At 46.4% G+C, this 17504-nt stretch overlaps 1 protein-coding gene across 1 annotated transcript in view; it reads right to left on the bottom strand.

Moving 5' to 3' along the window:
* The window catches only part of LOC149333824 (uncharacterized), a 176444-nt gene that overhangs the window by 33849 nt on the left and 125091 nt on the right, over positions 1 to 17504 (bottom strand). The window contains exons 27-28 of the mRNA XM_089557809.1: positions 17017 to 17112; positions 9732 to 9863 (exon numbers count right to left, since the gene is read on the bottom strand). Coding sequence (XP_089413935.1) covers positions 9732 to 9863; positions 17017 to 17112 — 228 coding nt within the window. The remainder of the gene's footprint in view (positions 1 to 9731; positions 9864 to 17016; positions 17113 to 17504) is intronic.

Genomic DNA, 17504 nt, shown 5'->3' with positions numbered 1-17504 from the left:
TTCTGCCCCATAGGTGAGTACAGGTAAGATACAGCTGTTGTATACTTTTCTCTTGAGGGATATTGGTAAACTGCCATTCATGATCTGAGAGAACCTGCCATATGCGCTCCACCCCATTCTTATTCTTCCAGTTATTTCCCTCTCATGATCCGGATCTGCGGTCACTACCTGCCTTAAGTAGACATATTCTCTTACTACTTCCTGCACCTGGCTACCAATTCCGAACTGCTGTTCCCTTGCTAGGCTGTTGAACGTTACTTTGGTTTGATGCATGTTAATTCTTAGCCCCACCGTTCTGCTCTGCCTGTCTAATTCATTGATCATGCTTTGCAGTTAATGCCCTGAGTGAGTTAGCAAGGCAATGTCATCAGCGAATCGCAAATTACTTAGGTATTCTCCATTTACTCGCATCCCCCACTGTTCCCATTTCAGGCCCCGAAATACCTCCTGCAAACAGGCAGTGAATAGAATAGGCGCGATCGTCTCTCGCTGCCTGACACCTTTCCTTATTGGAATTTTATTGCTGAGTTTATGGAGAACTATGGTAGCTGTTTAATCGTTATAAATATCTTCCAATATTTCCCCATAACACTCTTCTACACCCTGATTCCGCAATGACTGCATGCCTACTGAGGTTTCTACTGAGTCGAATGCTTTTTCGTAACCAATGAACGCTATATATGGGGGCTAGTTATATTCTGCGCATTTCTGCGCAATCACCTGATTGATTGCGTGAATATGGTCTATTGTCGAGTATCTTTTTTGAAAGCCTGCCTGGTCATTTGGCTGATTGAAGTCTAAGGTTCTGCTGACCCTATTAGGAATTACCTTAGTAAATACCTTGTAGGCAACGGACAATAAGCTGATCGGTCTGCAATTGTTCAAGCCCTTTACGTCTCCTTTCTTATGAATTAAGATAATGTTAGCGTTTCTCCAAGCTCTAGGTGCGCTCGAGGTCACAAGGCATAGCGTATACAGAGTGTCTAGGTTTTCGAGCGCAATCTATCCTCCATCCTTCAACAAATCTGCTGTTATCTGATCTTCACCAGCTGCTTTCCTCTTCTGCATTGTTCCTAAGGCTTTCTTTACTTCCTCCTTCTTTACTGGCGGGATGTATCATTGCTGTGCTCTAATGCCTCTCTCAGTAACATTCTGATCGGAATCGCTACAGCGTAGATTTGTGCAAAACTCTTCGGCTTCTTTAACTATCTTATCCACATTGCCAATAACGTTGCCCTCTTTGTCACTTATCGCATACATCGCCTGCTGAATAATAATGCACAGGGTCACAGTGTTTTGTAACCATGCTGTTTATAGGCTGATGACAGTTGCAGAGGATGCACCCAGCCGGTTGTGTAGGATTTGTTTCTGAAAACTATTACCGAAGAGCACCATCACACAATTTGGCAAATATGATGATGTCGGACTCATTACGTCAGCTTTTTGACCAAAACAAAAAGAGGACGATGACATCTAACCATACAAACCAATCATTATAACGTTCACTGCCTCTTAGACCGACAGCAGCTTGTATCTGAAGCGCCATGACTGCTTTGGTGGAGTCCGTAGAGGAGAGACAACGCTAGGGAAGGTGCGCTTCGGGAGAATGAACAAATCAGGGGTGGGCACGGTGCTACTCTAAGGTCGAACAAAGGCACTTGTGAGCGTGAGACAGTCCCTCCATTTGATATTCACCAGTAACCTATTTAACAACAGTACGTAACAGCTGTCTCTTACCGGTAATGACCTATGGGGCAGAAACGTGGAGGTTAACAAAAATGGGTCGACTTTAATTGAGGACCACTCAGCGAGCTATAGAGAGGAAAATGGCAGGTGTAACTTTAAGAGACTGGACGAGGGCAAAGAGGGTCAGGGAACAAATGCAGGTAATGACATTCTAGTCGAAATCAAGGGGAAGAAATGTGCTTGGGCAGGGCATGTAGTGCCAAGGCAAGATAACAGATGGTTCTTAAGAGTAACGGAGTGGATTTCAAGAGAAGGCAAGCGTAGCAGGAGGCGACAGAAAGTCAGCTGGGCGAATGAGATTAGGAAGATTGTGGGGATAGGGTGGCCGCAGCTGGCACAGGACAGGGTTAATTGGAAAGATATGAGAGAGGCCTTTTCCCTGCAGTGGGCGTAGTCAGGATGATTATGGTGAATGCATGCAACACATCGAGGGGTGGTTAACGCTCTGTTGATTGATTCGTGCTAGGCGCCAGCCAGCTGGTCATTTTCTCTTTTTTTGCTGCTGGTGCGTGTAACTCCCTCCGGGCTTGCCGCCCTGCAGCCGCCGCCCATAACAGACCCTGCTTATCAGCACGAGTTTCGGATACGCTCAAAACGGGAGGGGAGAGCAGGAAGCTGATCAAAACGCCTGGCATGGTGCAGAGGAGAATGCAATGTGAACACGTATCAGCAGCAGTGCGTGTCACCGAAGGCACAACGAAAACGGATGCGGGTTGAAATCATCGGGTGCCAACCACCGATGCTGAGGTTAAAGGTGCACTGAAGAGGAATCTGAACTCGTCTTTTTGCCGCGGGAACTCGATCTACACGTTCCCAGCATTCTTAGAAACTTCGATTTATTGCCCTGTGCGGCCGATTTTCTTAATTAAATCGAATTAACGTCCAGCTCCCGCCTTTTTTTTTAATTCCCCGCGTACGGTGGGAGGAGTCGACCAACTCATGGAGTGCCTTTCAGGCAGTCGCGTGGCGACTTTGCTTTCGCTTTTATTTGGTTTCTTTTAGGTTTCTGTGAATAAATAGGTCTATTCAGAGACTACATAGCTGCAGATTAGGCCGACGGAAATAAAAATACGCGTGGACTCTTTTCTTTCGCCAATCACTACGTATCACTCCGGCGATGGCAGAGTGGCAAGCCGCCACCGGACTGGGTGAAAGGTTGGTCGACTCCTCCCTCTGTCTGTGGGGAATTAAAAAAAAGGCGGTAGCCCGACGTTAATTCGATTTAAATTAGGGAAATCGGCCGCACAAGGCAATAATTCGAAGTTTCTAAGAACGCTTGGAACGTGTAGGTGGAGTTCCAACGGTAAAAATGCGAGTTCAGATTCCTCTTCAGTGCACCTCGAAGTAGCTTTAGCGCCAAGGCCTTACAGCGCATGCCGCATAAGGCCTGCTTGCTGCATCCTTGCATTAAGTCATTTCAGCGATATTCCAGGTACAATGAATTCCCACACAGTTTCTCTTTGTGTGTTCGTCTGTGGTCCATCTGGTAATGCCCGCGTGTTCCTGAAATACACGGGTATTACTATAGTGTATTACATGCTATCAAATGGAATGTCACAGTGGTTAGTGTGGTAAGAAGGATGGGTGAAACAGCGCTTAACAGCAGGAACATACTACGCTATCTTCGTTTAGTGGACTGGTCAGAGATAGTGTGGGATTTCTTATGATATTATATAGCGTTCAACACATGCAAATTCTACAGTTATAACTAGAGAGTGGCAGTTGTCTTTATCTTAATAAAGCCTAATAACAAATACAAATTCAAAGTTACACAGGAATACGCACCTACGTGGAATCATGATGAAGAGAGAGTCCAAATGTTCTACGAACGCGTAGAATCAGTTATGAATAGAGTAAAATGCAGTATAATGACATCATGGGCAGAGAGGGCTACAGCATTTTTTTCTACATAGAGCATAGTGAATTTACTAGCAGAGTTCGCAGACCCGAATAATATAGGTATCATGAATACCTTCTTCCGCAAACTGGAGAATCGCAAGTGAACTTGGAAGAGCCCTAGTCGCGAAAAAACTAAATGGACTTTATATTGTACGCATCCTGCTAGTAGAGGATGTTGTGGTACTCGGTAACGTGTGAAGTAGTGACCATTGAACAGTGATGCCTTGAATTAGATTACATTAGACCAGGAACCGTTGGAAGCTAGTAAGGATGAAGATGATCTAGAACCTGGCGGCAAAGGGGAAAGTACTGGAATTTAGGACCTCAGTCAAGAACATATATTCTGCTTTAACGAAGGAATATAACTTGCTATTAGGAAAATATATGATAATCTCACAGCTACCATGACAGAGTACGCAGTAGGAGTAGACGGTAGGATAGTTAGACTGGATTTTGCTAAGCCCTCCTAGAAGCCGAAACACCTGATTAAGAAACGGCAAAGCAAGAAAGCCTTAATCAGTATAGATAGGTAAGGGACGGCACAAATTCTAAAGGAAATCGATGAGCGCAAGGTAATAGAAATAGAGAATTTAATACACCGAGGATCAAGCAGCATCTCAAGAAGGGAGGCAGACTGAAAGCGGTCAAGCGGATATTAGTCCTTGGCAAAAAACACATGAGAAAAATGCAGGGCAATGTAAGTACCAAAACAGTTAGTGTTCTACACAGATCTTTACAGTAGCTAAAATAATCAGGATAATAATGATGAAGCCAGCGGTGTGCTCGAACTGGACACGCTGTCTGTAAAGAGAGTGTAGAAAGCCTTAGAAAGAATTCAAAGAGGGAAAGCGATCGGTGTGGTTGAAGTGTCTGCAGATCTGTTGAAGGGCGGTGGGGACATTGTGCTACAAATACTTGCCGATCCTGTATACGCAGTGCCTCGTGGCCTCGAGTATACCGAATATTGGAAGATCGCTAACGTTATCCTGATACATATATAAGAAAGTGGTCGTGAAAGGTTTGAAAAATTACCGACCCATTAGCTACTGTCCGTTTTTTACATGTTTACTAAGGTTATCGGTAATCGAATTAGATTAATCTTAGGCTCTCACGCATCAAAGGATCAAGCTGGCTTACGAAATGTCTAATGGACTATAGACCATATTCACACCGTCAGTGAAGTGATAGGGAAAAGCGCTGGACATAAGTTCTGTATATAGCTTTCATAAATTACGAGAAAGTGTTTGACACAGGCGAACCTCAGCAGTTATGCAGGCATTGCATAACCACGATGTAGAATAAGGGTATGTAAAGGTTCAGGAAAACATCTATAGCAGTTGCGCAGCTACTACAGTCATTGACAGGGAAGGTGTTAAAATGCCAATAAGGAAGGGTGTCACACAGCGAGACACGAGCTCTCTGGTACTACTCGTCCTCTATTTAAAGGAGTTAATCAGACGACTCGACTGGAAAGCATTGGAGGTAAAGGTTATGGATAACATTTTAGTAATCTCCGATTCACTAATGTCATGTCCTTGCAAAAGTAATTCAAAGAACGAACTGCTAAGCATGATCGAGAAACTAGGCAGCCAAAACAGAGTGGTGCATCCAAAAATTAATCTGTAGGAAACTGAAAAGTTTCGGAAACAGTCTCCGAAGGAAACAGCAGTTTCCAACTGATAGCGAGGTGTGGAAGTGGTAAGATAACACATTTACTTAGGGCAGGTAGTGACCACATATCCGGACCACGAGAGTGGGAACTGTGTTTCAAGGTGGAGTAGATTTGTAATAAGGGAGTAATTACTCATTGGGGGATTCCCCTTGGGGGATTACCCTAAACATTTGGAGTAGGTGGGGTAGATTTGTAATAAGGGAGTAATTACTCATTGGGCATTCCCCTTGGGGGATTCCCCTAAACCTTGGGGGATTTGCCTAAACATTTGACCAACACAGTTCCCACTTAGAGTTATTGATCAATTCGCTCTCGCCCTACCATAAGCTTGCCGTCCTGGTTAGCTGAATTGGTAGAGCGACTGCTCCGGTGAAGCGGTGGTCCTGGGTTTGAACCCCGGACCAGGACGAATTTTTCTTTAACAACGAAGTTTCTGAGAAAGCTGTATATCTTTCCTTTGTAGCCGTATGCCTGAGCTCGGGTGGATGCCAATGAGTAATTACTCCCTAATTACAAATCTACTCCACCTTGGGGGATTCCCCTAAACATTTGACCAGGAAAAGTATTTTTCTAACATGTCATGAAAATGAGGTGCTTAATATATGCAAAGGCACGAACATTACGAACAGTGAAGACGCTTTTGAACTGAAAATGAAACCTGTTATGCATGTCTAACATTATTTGCTTGATTTTAACTTATATCTATAACTCGTCTCTAACTGCAGGCGTTTTCTCTTCACCCGTGAAAATAGTGAAAGTAGTGATTCTTTATAAAAGAGGTTCAGGAAACAATCTCTGTATTTACAAGCAAGTATCTATATTGGCTATTTTTGTAAGAGGTTTGAAAAAAAAAATAATGCATTTACGTCTGTCTAATTTTCTCAACAAATACAATGGGAAAACAGTGAAACAGTATGGATTTAGACCTCAGTCCTCAAAGGAAATGGCTCTCCTGTAGCAAAAAGAAATAATCCTAAACAACATAGAATATAAACAAATAACTCTGGGAATATTTATATTTGTCCAAAGCCTTTGAGAGGATTAATCGCGAGAGTCCTCATATTCAACTCAGCTTTTTAACTGACCGATATATCATCATCGGCTACTTATCTGACCGATATGTTTCGATAGATAATCACCATTCAACTTATAATAAAATAAAGTATGGTGCACCTCAAGGAAGTATCCTTGGCCTCTCATTCAATTTACGGATTGATTTAGTACAGATTGACTCCGAAACAGCATATGTAATTTAAGCTGACGACACAACTTTATTTTTGTTGGGTACCAACGCTAATAAGATAGTCGAAAAGGCCAACAGCGTGCTGGGTAAACTGAACTCGTGGTGTGAAAAAAAGTCCTTACTAATAAACACACGTAAAATGAAGGCGACATTTTTAGAGCCAAAATGTGAGATGGGTTGCACATATACATTTAGTCTTGGATGGTAATACGATAGAAATAAGTAATGTAAAAATACTTGGTGTTGAATTTAATGAATTTATGTTATGTAATAACCACACCGAGCTAATGGAGGGTAAACTGGCTCGCGTTGTTCATACTCAGAAGGTTAAAGTGCATGATACCAGCTAGGAGAAAACTTGTAGTCTATCATGCACTGTGTGACTCTCATGATAAATATTGTCATTTGGTTTAGGGTACAATGACGCAAAGTAATATTCAGAAGGTTTTAATATTACAAAACGAATGCAGTGAGAGCAGTAGAAGGTGCTACATATTTAGAACCTACAAGTTCTTTAACACCGCATTATAGACGCGAGGGTCATCCATCAGTATCGTATGATTGAGCTGTATAAATCTCCAGTACACAGTGACGCTACATTTTTAACTGACATTGCTAATCTACGGGAAGATGCTGTTCTTCATAATACAAGACTCTATGAATACCGGTATGTACCTTGTCCACGCACAAATGACGGACTTCAAACACTAAAATATGTATTATGGGCGTTCCTGAACAGACAAACTTTTACTAATCCGTTCATTCTCCCCGTTTCGTACAGCAGTATCCGAAATATATTTCTACAAAACAATAAGCATTATACAATAGTAAATATACAAATTATCCATGTTATCTGTTTCATCTGCTATCCTTTGCCAGTGTGTAAGAGGGCAGAGACTGTGCTGATGATCCATTATGAAGATATTTTGCATATTTGTTGTTTTACGCATTTTATTGTTTTATTTTTTTTTGCTAGTATGTGCCATCGCCATGTCGAACCGCTTCGGGAAGTGGGAGCTTTGTGAAGCCGCGTGCGCGGCTTTTTCCTTTCTCCTGAGCCATTGTACATGACTGAAATAAACAGAACTGGACTGAACTGAACTGCGGAGAGGAGAATGAGTAAGGGACAAACGCAAGTTAATGACATGCTAGTCGAAATCGACAACAAATGGACGTGGGAGGCTATTTAATGCGAAACCAAGATAACCGATATTAGTAGCGGATTCCTAGAGAACAGAAGTGTAGCAAGGGGCGACGGAATGTCAGGCGGGAAGTGATATTAGGAAGTTTGGGAGGATAAGGTGGACACAGCTGGCATAGAACAAGATTAAATGGGGGAGATAATGCGGAAGCCTTTGCCCTGCAGTGGGTGTAGCTAGCCTGATCTAGATAGGGATGAGTTTGTGCCTTATGCTACATGCGCTCGTCAGTGCTGTCCCTGTGCTCTTTTTCTTCCTCTGCAAACCGACATCGCAAGTTTCGAATAGTTTGCTCCGAGCGCAGACCACCTCTTCACTCTAAGGCTACCAGAATAATCACAAATGTCAATTCAATATTTTACTTTTACCTTTACCGCCGTATAACTGAAGTTTTTACATATAAGTATCCGATCTTCAAAACTGAAAACTTTTGTGTAATCAAGTTAGTGCCCAAGAAAGAGTTGCGCCACGAGCATTAGGCGGCAGCCAGCAATAGTGCATGAGAGTAATTACCGCAACATATTCCAAGTATTTTCTGCACAATTGGTGCATACTGACAGATTGTGCGGTGTGTTCAGTACCGTGGTTGTGTTGTGTGTGCTTTCATGCTCGGAAGTTCACCGCCTGTCAGCTCAAGGTGCTCTGCGCACGTCACGGCGCAGCTCATCAGCGGTTCTGCGCAGACCTCTCTCATAGCTTTGTTTTAGAGAAGAAACTATAAAAGAAAAAAACGTGGTTATGTTTTAGCTTTATATATGGGGTTACTCACGGAGTCACCCAGGCACGTATACATACGCTGTGCACATGCATGCATTGAGACTTGCGATGGCAGATGGCTTCTTATAATCGCTGGCACTGCACTACCTCAGTTCACATTAGACGCTTTACCTGCACGTACGCGCCTCAGTAGCCAATTCGACTGAAGCCGCACCATTGGCATCGATGCACCCTCGTCCCGCAGCTTGCAGGAAATTAAGTGAAACCTACGAGTGCGAAACGACGTTCGCGCGTGTGTGGCTGACTGTGAGCACGAGGAAACTTCAGACTTGTGAAAGCTGTCACCGCGTGTATGTCACGACAAATCCTTTTAACAGTGTACGCGTTCTGAATAGAGCCGAGAGAAGGAATTGGGGGGCGGTGGGTTATTCACAATTGAGTGGCTTAAAATTTGGCATTCGTGTCATTCAGAGTGGACAGCGGTACATTGCCGCGAGGAAAGAGCGGAGAGGAGGGGTCAAAAATAAAATAGCCAGATTACCCTTCACGGTAACGCAATTTTTTAACGCAGCTAATGCGCTACTCGAACCTTAACTGACAGCATACCACACACGCAGTGCCGAAAAGAGGCGGCTGTGGGTTTCGACTTGGACAGTGCGCATAGCGTTCAGCCGCCGATGAGCCTCGCCTCTGGCGAACGACCAGCGCGCTGAGAGCACGCACTAATCTGGCGCCATGTCTTGACAGCGACGCATACCGTAGTAGGTCATCGACGAGCAGAAGAAGGCGTGGGCTGCTCTGATGACGCGTGTCGCCGCAGCACACTCTGTCTTTACGTTCCCACCGTACACTCATCCCCTGGTATACTCCACACGCTCTCTTCGCTGTTGCCATCTTTCATCCTCCGCTGCGCTCCGAGCTCGATTACGCCGAGGCACGCCGCTCAACCCAGGAACGACAGCCTAAGAGCTGCGCTCTGAAAGGGCCCTGCCTACGCCAGCATGGCATAGCACACCGATGTCTTGCATGTTCGCCTCAATCGAAATGCCGATGCCGTGGCCGGTATTCTCCCTGCGATTTACGCACGGACGCCACAGCCGCTCAGCACGCCTCGCAAATTGGAAGAAAAGTGAGTAACATGAATGGTTCCGGAACTAGACACACGTTGCACACCAACAGCGTGCTAACTACTCCGTGCAAAAACTTTAGTAAGGCGGCCTGAACTACCGATTGTAAAGAAAGCAGCGTCACTTGCCTTTCCGGTTGCGTAGTCGACCACCCTCTGTGTAGCCATGTCGGTCTTGTTGCCAACGAGAAACAAGGGAACATCTTTTTTGTTCCATTCACAAATCTCTTGCAAACAGAGCGTGATATGATCGAATGACACCTGCCATGACAATGAAAAAGCAAATAAAGATAACAAAAATAATTTTCACGGTGTTAAGGATCAGGCAGTATGCATTTTCAAGCCTTTCACCTGAATGAAAAACGAAGTGTATGAATCTCAAAAGAATGCTGTATCTTGTTGAAGGGTCACAACCAAAGTCGAAATCTGATAAAATATGAGACTTCGTAGTGTAAATATTTTTCAATTACCGTACTGCCCATGAGGTAAAACGCAAAAAAACTGCTAACAGAGACTTTTAGCATAGCGCGTGCCGCCAGACCTATCGCGCGCCGCCAGTGTGCGTACCCTCACTGGTCCCAATGCGGGAGGTGTGCAGCGGCTGGCGGGCACGAGGCGCCATCTGACGCCCTCGGGTCGAACGGCGCATGTGCACTGATGGCCTGCGGTCGAGGTAAGCCGTAGCTGTAAATGCTGTGCTAAAAGTCTCTAATGCTGCCTAAATCACTCCGTTTAATTTGGATCCTGTGATCGAAATGGAGCGCACATCGCGGGGCTTGCAGCCCATCGTCAATGAACCAAACGCGAGAGTTGAGTGAGCTGTGGCTGGTTAAGAACGCCCCATATTGTGACGGACTAGAAGACGACGAAGCGGGCAGTGGCATGGGCAGGAGCGCTCGTGCTAGGCTCGAAGACATTAAATCATATCATTGCCATCCATCATGTAGTCCTGTCTTCATCGGCTTGCCGTCACGCAACAATATCAACTTTGCTTACGCTTTATTTTATCCAATTGTTTCCCTTCGCGCGTCTCAGATAAAGGTACGACCTTTGCGGAAATAAACGAACGCAGTAGAATGCTTCTCTCAGCTAAATGGGTGGACTGTTCGAGCTCAAATTTAGCACAGAAATGGCATTTGGTCGGCAGAATTATTTCATCCTACCTTTGCTTGGGTTACTTGCATGAATCGGTCAAAAGAAGCCGCATATTCGCATCGTCTGTGCAGACGACGAAGGAAATCAAGCCGTTCTGTCAGCGATCGCAACGGTGGCGCCATCTCCTTTGTCAATGCCATGAGGAGCTTAAGAGTAATAGGTAAACACTTAACTATGCCATTTAGTTAACCCTCTTTCTAGCTGACAAGTTCCGGCTGATTCTTTCGCAAACAACTGCTGAGAATGGCATGCCGAACAGAGTACTGTCTTAACACGCTTACTTTTAAAAAAAATTGCTAACATTCTTACGTGAAACACTGCATAATGACTATTACAGAATAACGGCCCCCTCGTCTTTTCTTTTGGCTGGCAGTATAGTCTGCAACAGAAAATTCGGCACAGACACTTGACACATTAAGTGTAGAAATGGGAAGGCATTGCAAACACTGGCGTGCTTCTTTCATGTTTCACTTTGGGCGATGCCTATGTCGTACCTGTAGACGGTTATGGTTCACTGTTCATTGCACGAGCACACACTAAACCAGCCGCAATGAAGTCCAGCGACAATGTATGACACCACCCACGCACACACGCACGCGCGCGTATGACCACAACCAAAAAGTTGTACGAAAAACGGTTGCATGACACTTTGGAGATAAAAATTTGAAAAAAAAAACACACAATTGCAGGGGCTTATATGACATATGTTTGGATCTCTGTCGTAAGCTAGCCTCCAACTTGACTATAGCGCATGTACACGTTGTGCGCAGCGAGAAATTGTTTGCCACCGCCCGGAACGCTATACGGCAAACGGTTGCGTCAAATTCTGGCTCGCGAATGTCGGGAAAACTGGCGCCACATGGTGGTCAGATAGTGGTGAGCATGTATTGTCACGGGACCAAGGATCGAGACACCGTTCACCAGCGGCGTTTCCAGAAGACCTCTCAGGGCGCGTGAGCCAACCCTCACCTCCTTGTCTTCTGATGCCACCTGGGGCCACCTGGTGGCATTATTCCCTCTCCCGAAAAAAAGAAAAACCGGAAGACCATTAGGGCGCAAAGGGCTGACTGGAGGGGGTAACGGAACAAGAAACGAAACGGCTTTTGCTCCGTTTGCCCCCTGACAGGAGGAAAACGGCCCTGTGCGAAAAAAGAAAACAAAAACAACCGTGGAAGCATGATATAGGGCTTCATCCGGAGTACGTGCACTACTTCAGGCTGGGGTCGACGGCGTGCACTCTGCACAGAACCGTCGGTCAGTCACATCCGTGATGCGACGCAACATGTACTCTGTAGGGGCCAAAGTAGCGGCATAGGAGTTTTTCCCACAAACGTGGGTGACGGACAGAAGCCCACACCCACATTTGGTCGTCGGGTTGGTACTCGACGTGGCGGTGTCGCTAGTTGTAGCGGCGTGCATCTGTCCCCTATTGCCTCGTGATGTGCATGCGAGCAAGTTGGCATGCTTCCTCCGCGTTTTGGACAAATTCCTCGGCGTGTGGCGTGAGCGCCCGGTCATCGGCAGTGCATGGAAACATGGCATCTAGCATTGTTTGCACATCATGCCCATAAACAAGGAGAAATGTCGTAAAGCCAGTTGTTTCTTGTACGGGCGTATTATACGCGAAAGTCCCGTATGGAAGGATCTCGTCCCAAGTCTTATGCTGGACGTCTAAGCACATAGCGAGCATATCGGCTATAGTTTTGTTCAGTCGCTCGGTGAGCCCATTTGACTGCGCGGGTGGTAGGCAGCAGTCTTGCGATGGCCGGTGTGACCTGGCTTGAATACCCCGTGCATGAGCTTCGCTGTGACAGGCGTTCCTCGATCTGTGATCACGTAGGACGGGGCGCGGTGTCGAGAAACAATGCGGTGCATGAACTGCATGATTTCAGGCTATGCACCACGCGGCGCAGCATTGCCCAAGCATCCACAGATATCCGTCGTACGTCAGAGCTAGATCATAATGTCCTACGCCGAGATCGGACGTCCGTCGGACATACGAACGCAATCCTGATTCGGATATCCTTATCCGTACGTCCGTCGAAGGTACGGACAGTGCGCACTTTTTTACATCGGCATGGGAGACGAGGTGTACGTCCGAAGGATGTAAGGCCGAGCATTTTCCCAGGCCATAAGAATGGCCGTTTGTTTGTTTTTCCACAGGAAATTCGCGCTTTTCTTGTATGTATTCTGTGTACGCGATGCAGTTTGCTTTTCTAACCGCGAAAGACGTATTCGGCAAATATGCTTTCAAGAAACTATTTGTATCAGTTGGAGGGTTTGACGAGAAGACGTTTGTAAATTGGTGCGATTCCACTCCTACCTGCAGTGCAAGAGCCGCCAACGAGTTAAATGAATTTAAGGGGAGCAGCAGGTGTCGCACAATTTTGCAGCAACTCAATTATTAGTTTTATATTTATAAAACTACAAATTAGTGAAATTATGCGACATACATGCCCACCGCTTTGTTCGCTAAACTTGCAATTGAAACCATTCGCAAAATTCAAAACTCCCGCGTTTTCCGTTATCTTCATCATAGACGTCAGTTCGCGGTCAGTCCAATAAAATCCATCAGTACGGCTCCGTAGCGCCGCTGTTAATTTGTTACGTAGTGTTGTACTGCTTTATAGCTGTTATTATAATGCCTGGCTTTGTTCGGTCTGTGGACGAAAGTGGTATGTAACTTAAGCAATTCGAAAGATGCGGGAAGCGCCTGAAGCTCTTCTGGAACGCTGGAATGCCGTACTGCGCCAACCTTGGTTTAAAAAACTCTGAGTGTGACTGCTTACGAAGGTATATACAGTACACTGCTTGGAACTTGCTTTTAGGACAATGCAGCATGATCATATAACATGCTTTCGGAGGAGAGTGGTTGCAGTAAGCTCTGTTGCTTCTGCTATGGTAAGATCCTTCTGTGCCAGCAACTACTTTTGCAGGTTCTTCGAGCGGACGCCACATGCGATGCGATCTCTCAACATCCTATCAAGCATTGTTCAGAAATTTCAGTTCTCAGCAATGTGTCGCAATTCGGCAATGAAAGCTTGCACTGGCTCCCCTTCGTGCTGTTGCCGGTGAAAGAACTTGAAGCTTTGGCACATTTCGTTCGGCGTAGGGTCGTAGTGCTTGTTTAACTCATCTACTACTGACTGATAGCTCAACGAGTTTGGCTTCTGTGGGGCGACTTGTCCGCAAAGAATGTCAGTGGTTCTTGAGCCAAGCGCGGACACTAGCAGGGCTCTTTTCCTGTCATCGTCAATTACTTGGTTAGCTTCGAAATAGGCTTCAACTTTGACGAGGTAAGATTGCCACTTATCTTTCCCGTCGTCGAACTCTGGCAGGTGGTGGCCCATGGCTGCAGGAAGGTCCGATGCAAGGATGCTATTGACAGACCATTGTGTCAGAGGAATCCTCGTCGCCACTGTTAGAAACGGGCCGGCGGCTGGCGGACGCCTGCCAACGGGTCGGCGGCGGAGCCCGCTTAAACGAAACGGGTGGCTGGAGCGAAAAGAACGAGGTTTATTTCGTGGCTTTGGTTTTTATAGCAAGTCAAAGAAAACGAGAAGGAAAGGAAAGGGAAGCTGTGCTTGGCCACGACGCTGTGTGATAAGATGAGCAGGGCGGAAGAGAGCACACGTGGCGCTGACGAAGCAGTTAGCTGTTCGCAGCAATTGCAATCGTTAGGAGGAGGGCACACGCTGCAGGGCCATGCTCTTCAATCTCGCGGGGTCTTTGACCAAATGGAGGTATGGCGCGCCGACGGGGAAACCCTGCAGGCCGAGCTCACGATATGAGCACTGGCGTAATTAAGAGATGACCGGGCTCCCCACAGTAGAAGCACAAACGCCTTCTGTCGGGGCCACGCCAGACGTCAGCCTTACGCAGAGGTGGTCGATCATTCGGCAAGTACCGCGCCGGCTACATGGAACGTAGCAGGACGTGATCGTCGGGAACAAATGACGCAGAAACTGGGGCGGGGCGTCGCGAGCGTCAGCGTATGTCGGGCTATGGAAGTCATTCCGGAAGGGCCGATGTTTGTCACCCAGCAACGGAGGTCTGATCACTTGCTGCAGCTCCTCGCGGATGACGCTAGAGAGCCGACCGCTGGTTGCGACGCACCGCAAATCCTCTGGAGCTCTTCACGTACAATAAAGCGGACCATGTCCCAGTGGAGGTGAGGATTGTGCCCGAACGCCAGGATGGACTTTGTGGCTGAAGCAGCAAGTACTAGCCTGTCGTATACGGTGGAACACTGCTGAAGGACCTGCACCCTTGTAACCGCGTCTGCGTCAAAAACTCGGCGATAGCACCGGGGAGGGGGGGGGGGGGGGTGGCGCTCGAGGCCAGCGAAAAACTGTTCTTTAACTCTACGCGTTAAGTGGCTTAGCTTTTTTGCTTCCGACATAGCTGGGTGAGCTCGCCGGAAGACCCGCTTCATGTCTTCGACATGCATGGTGACAGCTTCATTGGCCATCTGTATGAAGGCCTGCAGAGCTCGCTCAGCTTGCTTGCGACGATCTGTGCTGGTGTATGTCTCGAGCAGCCGACGGCGGTACTCACGCCATGGTTTCTAACCTCACGATTCCCATACCACGTACGAGCGCTGTCTTACAGGCTGAAGAAGACATACCGCAGCTTCGCGGCGTCGTCCCACTGACTGAACGAGGCGACGTGTTCAAACTGCAGGAGCCACTCTTCGTCGTCCTCAAGCTGATGTGCCGTCAAAGGGCTTCGGTACTCGTGGGTTCTTGAGAGTGTAATAATTAGCACCTTGCATGGCTGGTCGTGGGGCAGGCGCCGAGGTAGAATTCATTGGCTCGTGCTCAGGTGTTAGTCCTATAGGTTGCGGCGACTGACTCGCTGAACTGGTGAGTCTGCCCGCAGAGGCCCGATCGAGGTGCGTGGTGCGAGGAGGGGTGTGTGACATAGGCCAGGAGTGTAGCCAGCTCACTCCACCAAAAATAAGTCACGGAACAAAGGATCGAGACACTGTTCACCAGCGGCGTTTGTTGTTGTTGTCCTCTAGATAATGGCGCTTACCCACCGCAGGGGATTGGCCAAGATAAAGGTGGCAACTGATAGCAAAAAACCACTCAGGGCGCGAGCCAACCTTCACCTCCTCGTCTTCTAAGGCGAAAGCCTTTAATGGTTCGACTGTCGTCTGTTAACAAAACGTGTCACACGAGTTTAACTAGAGAACTAAAAAAGATAGAAGAAACCCAATGGTGGCTTCAGATAGAGGAGAAAAAATGGACCTAGAAGCCAAGTTCTTTGAGCGTAGATTAATTCGTTATTTATTTTAGGCAGAAATGTTGAACTTGCGTCAAAATGGCATGGCTGTCGAGATAGCCACGGGACCGGTGTGACGTCGCATTCACCGGAAGTCGTCATGGCATAGTGAATATTATCCTAGAATGGTCGGAAAAGCGTGGGATTTGTGCATGGAAAAATGTGTAATTAAGCGTAATTAACGCTTAATTCCCCCGAAAGATGTATAATTAGGGTATCGGTATAGCAACGGGAACGGTGTGACATCACCTCCACCAGAATTCGTCACGGCATAGTGTCCTCGGCTGGCTTTCGCCTCTCAACCCTTTAGTTGCCAAAGTGACCTCGCGATATTATGCTGCCTGGGTTCACCTGGTGGCAATACAGAAGAACGACATGTATATGATTGTCTGAAGTGGCGGTGCTCGGGTTGCTGTGTGCGCCATACGGCCGCTTGATGATGTGATCATATTTCTCTTGCCAGCGCTGGGTTTTTTCTGTATTGTGTTAGTACACAAACTTGCACACGCATGGCACGCACACACACACACATTCAAAACGCCGCCAGCATTTAATGGGACTAGTAACGCTTTCGAACTAAAAAGCCGCCGGACCAACTTGGCTGCATTCACGATGCCATATTACACAATATTCGCCCAATACGTGCTCATAAACTATTCATTACTGTTTGTTCTTTTGGGCAATTTGCTTGGTGTAAATTCAAATCCACAGGAATATTGTGCGGAGCTCGAACTAGCTACCGGCAGAAACGCCGCTAACATAAGGACTGCTGAATATGTGCTGGAGGAAAAGAATCCTATTCCACAGAGTTCACATGATAACATTTAAACTAACATGTATGGCTTACTGAAAACTGTCAAAACAATGTGATTTCTGATACGTAACTTGGTGCGCAACACAATATATGGCGGTCAGAGTGCAAAGCTGGATCCATTTGAATCCCTGCAAACAGAAATCAGAGACTCTCACGCACCTCCGATGTGATGTCGTAAACAATTATGAAGGCTTCCATTACCATCATGCATCTCATTCTCGCAAATCGAGAACGAAGACATCCAGAAGTGTCCCACTGAAAGAAAAGATTAAAGAACGAAGTGATCAGAAAGGGTAGCCAGCCTCTGGTTCGATACTTTTTCGACTTTCGTAATGACGGCATGCATATTATACACAGTCATCTTTTATAACTGTACAGATCATTACTTTAATTAGTGGGAGAGATACGTCGGTGCGGTCTGTCGAGCTGGATTGCGAAGCAGGTCGCACATTATGTGAGCCATATCAATAATTAATTACAGAATTGATTAACATAATTACATATTGAATTTTTGTTTCAGATTTTAGGTGGAGAGTTTTATTGCTAAATTGATGGCTGTCCACAAAGAAGGGAAACCCTGTTTTTAAATTTTATAAATCAGCAATGTGTTTCGAAACTTCGAATGTCAAGTATACGCATTTGAAAGC

The sequence above is a fragment of the Amblyomma mixtum genome, chromosome 8 (genome assembly GCF_055824585.1).
Source record: "Amblyomma mixtum isolate Tamu chromosome 8, ASM5582458v1, whole genome shotgun sequence".
Classification (NCBI taxonomy): Eukaryota; Metazoa; Arthropoda; class Arachnida; order Ixodida; family Ixodidae; genus Amblyomma; species Amblyomma mixtum.
This window is presented reverse-complemented; position numbering and strand designations above follow the sequence as displayed.